General features: G+C 31.3%; 1 protein-coding gene across 8 annotated transcripts; it reads left to right on the top strand.

The window, feature by feature from the left end:
- Positions 1 to 609: 609 nt before the first annotated feature.
- On the top strand, positions 610 to 6,329 carry Tre1 (Trapped in endoderm 1). Of its 8 annotated transcripts, XM_087405114.1 has the most exons (5): positions 823 to 883; positions 991 to 1,044; positions 4,604 to 4,804; positions 4,890 to 5,136; positions 5,653 to 6,329. In XM_087405114.1, the coding sequence occupies exons 3-5, from the start codon at positions 4,672 to 4,674 to the stop codon at positions 6,299 to 6,301; spliced, it is 1,029 nt and encodes a 342-aa protein (XP_087261240.1). In that variant the 5' UTR covers positions 823 to 883; positions 991 to 1,044; positions 4,604 to 4,671; the 3' UTR covers positions 6,302 to 6,329. The 8 variants fall into 8 exon arrangements, with proteins under 8 accessions (XP_011064877.2, XP_087261241.1, XP_087261240.1 ...); XM_011066575.2 differs by lacking the exons at positions 823 to 883; positions 991 to 1,044 and adding an exon at positions 610 to 693; XM_087405115.1 differs by lacking the exon at positions 991 to 1,044 and having other exon boundaries at positions 804 to 883.
- The last annotated feature ends 565 nt before the right edge of the window (positions 6,330 to 6,894 follow it).

The following is a 6,894-nucleotide window of genomic DNA, read 5'->3' as shown; positions in this document are numbered from 1 at the left end:
ACTAATAATAAACGATCTAAGTAGAATTTAAAATAGAATTCTGTTTCATATAATACAGAAAATATGTGAAGAAGATCCGAATATATAAAATATCATAAATAATATAAAATATTACACGGAGAGAATTTTTTCTTTAGAGTTTACCTGAAAATGTGATAGTCGTGGAACAACATTGTATTTCTAAGAATTTTTTTTTTTAATGTATCTCTTTTTTTTTTAATCTCCCTCATTCATTAATAAAACTATAATAAAATAAGTTTGATTAATTTTACTGAAATGCATAGTAAAAATCTTTAAAATTATATTGCACCACAACTACTGCATTTTCGGGATAACTTTGAAAACAAAATTCTCTTTCCGTGTATAAATAAAATATACTAAATAAAATATATAAAAATACACGTCAGAAACACATAGTAAACAAAATTATAAATAGAATTCTGACGCTAGAATAAATCATCTAAAGTAGACCGAGGATGTAATACGTGACGTGAACAAAAATAACTAAAATAACTTGTATCACTCGCTGCGTTCGGTGCACGATATGATGTTTTTATGCGACGACGCGACGTTTCCCTCTATAGCAAGGGATCTCCGCGGGGTCTGAGACTTACCTTTAATCAGCCCGAAGAGCTCGACACAGCCGGCCGCAGCGGCGCCGTTACCGCAGCAGGGATGAAAGAAGGCAGTAGGGTGAGTTTTATTTGTCGAGAGCCACTCCTTTCCAATTGTTCGGTGCCCTTTGTAGCCCTTGACAGCTGCTACCTACGGAGGTAAGTCACATTCGCGCTCGCCGATCGCTCGGAATCGGGAAGCGAGCTCGGTTTAGTCGCCGTCTATCCAGTATGCCAGTCGTTATATTTATCAACACGACGATTCACCGGTGAGTCGAGGATAATTTATTGTAGCCATTTATCGGAATGAGATAATGTGTTTGATGACTTCGTGGATGTGGATATATGGATATAATGGGTGTGTACTTGGTGATAGAATAAAACGCCTGATCGAGCGATCCTAATGCAAGCAAGACACGTGCCGTTCAAGGTAATTCACATGGATATATATATTCTAGCACAACATCACGTGCTTCAAGAAGACGCAAAGGATGCGCGGAATACACGAATGTAACTTTTAACTTTTAATCAGACAATCCACGAGATTTTGAAATGTCCCAAATAATATGGTGTTACGATCAAAATATATTTAATAAATGTCCGAAATCGTATAATAAACGTATAAACTGAAAAATAAACTTTAAAATTTGATACGTTTTTAAACTGTTTAATAAACGTTATAAGTACATTTATAATGTAAACGTCTGTTAAATGGTTTTTTTTTATTAGTTTAAAATACCGTTTTTAGACATTTCAGCGATTTAATAAACATACACTGTTAGAAATGTTCTTGAATTTAACATTTAATATACACTGTTAAAAATTTCATGAAATTTAATATGCTTTTAAGTTACATAATTTGAATTTAATTTCATAACATTACATTATATATATTTAATGTATTTATAATTGAAAGATATATTAGGTGTTGGAATTAATTCGTAGCGTTTTACAAGTGATGGGGGAAGTACTTTCATTAATGTATTTTTTAATGCTCATGTGAAATAAATAACATTCTTTCATTAAATATTTATGTACATATACATGAAGTTTAATGTATTTTTTATAAAATTTTGTGAAATTTAATGCACACATTCATTACATTTAAATAACTATACTGTAATTTAGTTTCAGTTAAATCATTCGTTACTTTTAATTTCGTTCATAACCACGCATTTACATATAAAGATTCATTTACATATAAAGAAAGCATTTCTAACAGGGTATATTTAACGTCTATTTAATATTTTTGTACAGTATAAAAAACATATCTTTCTATATAAGAATAATTTATATTCTAAACAGAAATTTATGTTTATAAAACTAAATGTTTTCGTAAACATAAATTTCTGATTGGGATATCAACTGTTCTTATACAAAAATAGCCACATATTCGGACATTGTTCCAGAAAAAAGATAATTACAGATATGAATTAGAATAATTTAATATTAAAAATGTTGTATGTCTTTTTATTTTTATAAATTATTTATATTTGTATGTAAAATTTATATACATATTTTTAGTACCGAATTATGTTGATTTCCTTCTTGAAAAAAAATCACGAATGTGAAAATAAGGCTTATATAAGAAAAGAAAACAAACATGCTTCTAGCTTTATGATGCGAATATACCGAGTTCAAAATCGCGTTGAGTGATGCCTCGAGAGAGTAGATTCTACAAAGTTCTTTCTCTGATGCAGTGTTCGAACTTTTTACTTTCTACTATCTACTATTTTACTTTCTGCCAACCGTAAATTAATTGTTTCTATTTTTATGCAATTAACACTTGATTAAAATAAAATTACAAATTTGTGCCATCTTTATTAATTTTCCTCTTCCGATAACTTTATGCGGCTCTCTTTAAAGGAAAATAAAGCGAGGCGCGGCCTGAGTTAGACAAATAAACTTTCGATCATGTAAAGCAAACAACGAAATGGATGAAAATGGAATGAAATAGAGTGCGACAAATGGAATACTGGTTAGGATGATAATCGCACACATCGCCAGAACATAATATCCATCCAATTGCTATTTTTGGAACAACACGCCTCGCTTAACGTGTTCGGTGCATTAATATGTTTTATAATCCCAGAAATAGTATCAAACAAAGAAATTTACGATAACATTGATGTGAGTTTAGCGGATATACAAGCTGACTAAGTTGATTCTTGCTAATTTGAAACCCGCGCAATTTTTATGAATTTTAAAATTAATTTTCCAAATATGATAATATGAGATATATCATTTTCATTTCTACAACGAAATAATTTATATAAACAGAAGTTGTTTAAATAAAATTTAAATCGTCATTTAAATTAATTTTAAATTACTAATCAGAAAAGATTATCGGTTAGGATTACTATTTTAGAAAAATGAAAAATTCTATTATTTAAATTTAAATTATAAATCCAAAATATATACGATTAGGCCTATATTGAACATTTTTTCACGATACTTTCCTTTAGCATTCTCTCTCTCTCTCTCTCTCTCTCTCTCTCTCTCATATGTAAATAAAAAATGAATTATTGTGGATTATCATCGCGATTACTGATGCATTAAATAAATCCCAGGAGATTTTGAATGCTGAGATCAGAGTGAAATTACAGGCGCGAAGAGTGGAATAAAGCGGAAGGAAAGGATAAGAAGAAGAGGAAAAAGTAGAAGAAGAAGAAGAGGCGGAGTTAAATCGAGTGAGTTAGATAAGGAGACTTGTGGTGTACTCGTAAAGGGATACGCGTCAGTAGAGTTCGTCAGTCTGCGGATGAACGTCTACCGAAATAACGGGAGCAGTTTAAGCATCGCATTTACTGTTCTACGAATAAATACAGGATTAACACATAATTTAAAAAAAATGGCAACGTTGATTTTTTTGAAATTAATCAGTGATAAATCCGCAGTGATGATACGCTAAATTAAATCGAAGAAGCTATTCCTTTATACAAAGATGAAAAAAATTACTAATGGAGAAAAAAAATAAAACAAAATGATAATGAATACGTACATAATATAAACATCTGAAAGTGCATGTTTAATTACGAGAAAAACGAGTTTATTTGAGGGGCAAGTTGAATTGCAGCGATCAAGAGCTAATTACAAGGAAGGAAGAGGATAATTGGGGCGAATTGTTCAGAGATAACGATTTAATTGGATGCCATAAAGTACTACAGTAATTTCTGGAAGAATACCTTTCGCGAGTTAATTAACAATAACTACAATGTAGCGTCACGAAACAATTCGGTGTGAGCTTCTGCTGTTTGAGGCCAAAGTTCGCGTTGTTGCTGCAGCCACTAAGCAGTATTCTGAGAAGGTCACAAAAATTTATCGGTATGACTAATGGTGTGTGTTCTTAACGGCAGAGCGAGCGAACAAGAAATATGGAAATTAATTGATGCGGCATGTGCGATAAAAAGCTCCTCGGAATATATATATATATATACATATGGTATATGGAGGGATGCATGTTCTTTCTGTCTATCTTTCCACGGCGAGAAAATTCAGGGAATTAACAGAACAGATAGAAAGTAATGAATGAAAGAAAGAGTGTAAAACGAAGAGTGGATGAGAAAAGTTAATGCGTTTAATTGCGTGCGAGAAAGAGATGAATTAAAAATGTTTTTAAGAGAAATCTTTGAGGGATTTTCAAAAATTAATCGAATAAATTTATAAAACCATTAATTAAATTAATTCATGAGTTAAAAAATTCTCGAGATTTTTTTACTTTTTTCTATTACTATCGGTTTCAATTTTCATAAACCGGAAACTGGAAAATTGGAAGATAAAAATTAACAGCAGAATTCTTAGAATTAAGATAGTATGTTAAAATCATAGCATAGAAAAATGTAAGACGTAAGAAGTAAGCGAATTGATTAATCAAAACAGCAGCAAATTTAAAATGTTGATTTGCTTACATCTTATGACTTATATTTTTTTTTTGTATGTTAATGACCTTTAAAACAATTTTTTTATATGTCCTTTCTTATTTTTTGTAGCACATAAATCACGATTTATCCGAAGAATGCGAAGGAAGAAAAACTGTTTTCTGCGCATTTGCTAAAAGATGGGGCACATTGCAGTAAACGACACTTTCGTCGAAATCTTTTCGGAGGCTGGAGGCTCCAAGCCATTTACACGCTCCGAGACTATTACTGCTGCAATATGCGCTATAATATTCAGCATTATTGGAGTATTAGGTAACGTTTTATATCTACCAATCGTTTTACCTGGTAGCGACTTTAAATCTTTAATAATGAGTTGAATCCTATATTTAAATTCCAGGTAATTTAATAACGGTAATCGCATTATTAAAATATACCAGACTGAGACGACACGCCACCACGGCATTTGTGATAAGTCTAAGTATTTCCGATTTGATCTTCTCGGCGGTAAACTTGCCTCTAACCGCCAGTAGATATTTGAACGAAGCATGGATTTTGGGTGAGACTCTATGCAAAATATTCCCCTTATTCTTTTATGGAAACGTCGCTGTATCTTTACTCAGTATGGTGGGCATTACTATCAACAGGTAAATTTCAACAATGATTCTTTTTCTTTGAATTTTGATTAAAAAAGGATATATATATATATATATATATATATATATATATATCCCTATATATATCTTAAAAATGCGCATTAATATATGTCTAAGAAAAATATTTTACACTCTAAATTTCTTGTAGTGAAATCTCACTCCAAGAGAGTGAAAATCCAACCATCCTTGAAAAAAAGTAAAAATATTTCACTTCTTGAAAAAAAAGTGACGATCTTTATTCTTTTTAGAGTAAAATCTCACTTTATTGAAGTGAGATTTCACTCCTTTGAAGTGAAAGTTCATTATAAAAGGAGTAAAAATTGTCACTTTTCCAAGAAGTAAAATATTTTCACTTTTTTTCAAGGGTGGTTGTATTTTCACTTTTTTGAAATAAGATTTCACTGTAAGAAATTTAAAGTGTAATTTTAATATATCTTAAAGATATAAACATAAATATATCTATTTTTTTTAAATACATGCTAGTCGAAATTTTATTTTCCTTTCCAGATATATACTGATCTCACAGTCGGACATTTACAACCAGTTATACACTACTCGCGGCATAATGCTGATGTTAATAGGTATATGGACTCTAAGTTTCTTGATGCTGCTGCCACCCTTATTAGGCATCTGGGGTACCCTAGGATTAGATCCGGCTACTTTCTCATGCACCATACTGAAGAAAAACGGCTCGAGTCCAAAGAAATTTTTGTTCATTCTTGGCTTTATCGTACCATGCGTGGTGATTAGTGTTTCGTATCTGTGCATATATTGGCGTGTACGCAGAAGCCGAAAGAATCTCGAGGCTCACGCAGCGGAAAGCGGTCGACGAGGCGGTGGCTTTCAACGGCGGGAAGACTCCAGAGTGACCAGACTGATGCTTACTATATTCCTTTGTTTCCTGTTGTGCTTCATGCCGCTGATGCTGATGAACGTTATCGACGACAAGATGAAGTTTCCGATACTTCATATAGTGGCGTCTGTGCTTGCGTGGGCATCCGCGGTGATAAATCCTTTTATTTATGCCGGCACCAATAAACTGTACAGAGAGGCGTACAAACAGATTCTGTGCCCAGTTTCAAGCAGGACACCTACAATCGGTCCCAAACCGACGCATTCTCACTCGAGCAAGTTTTTGACACCTCATACGATATAAACATATCTTCCGTTCTTTCCGAAAATAATCGATCGCCTCGGATTAATGGCGATAAAAAATAAACGCGTAATAATACGTATCATATTTTTTATTTTTCATAAGAAATTAAGCGCTAGTAAATAAATGACTTTTTTTAGAGTTTAACTATAAGAATTTAAGTGTTAGATTACGAATCTAAAAACAATAGATTTGTGTTTGATTAAAAATTTATTTTTGTGATTCCGTAGATTAAGTTTATATTAAAAGGTAGAAATTTTTTCGCTAACTAGACAATAAATATTTTTACTTTTATTTGTAATAAGACATAGAAGCGTAAGAAAAGTATATATAAAAATTGTATTTTTCTTAATATACAAACATTATATCATAATATTATAATATAATGACATGATATTTTTATAAAAATTTTGCTTAATACACAATATACGTATATGTTTCCATAAAATACAGAAAACGGAACATATCTGTACAACAGAAACGTACATCATATAATTGACAAATTAAAAAATACGCATTAAAAAAATCAACATTCAACTTACACAAAAGTACAATTTATATGGCATAAGTTATGTATATAAAAACTTCAAAATAAA

This window comes from Acromyrmex echinatior, chromosome 4 (genome assembly GCF_024713525.1).
Source record: "Acromyrmex echinatior isolate Ae372 chromosome 4, ASM2471352v2, whole genome shotgun sequence".
In the NCBI taxonomy this organism is placed as follows: domain Eukaryota; kingdom Metazoa; phylum Arthropoda; class Insecta; order Hymenoptera; family Formicidae; genus Acromyrmex; species Acromyrmex echinatior.
This window is presented reverse-complemented; position numbering and strand designations above follow the sequence as displayed.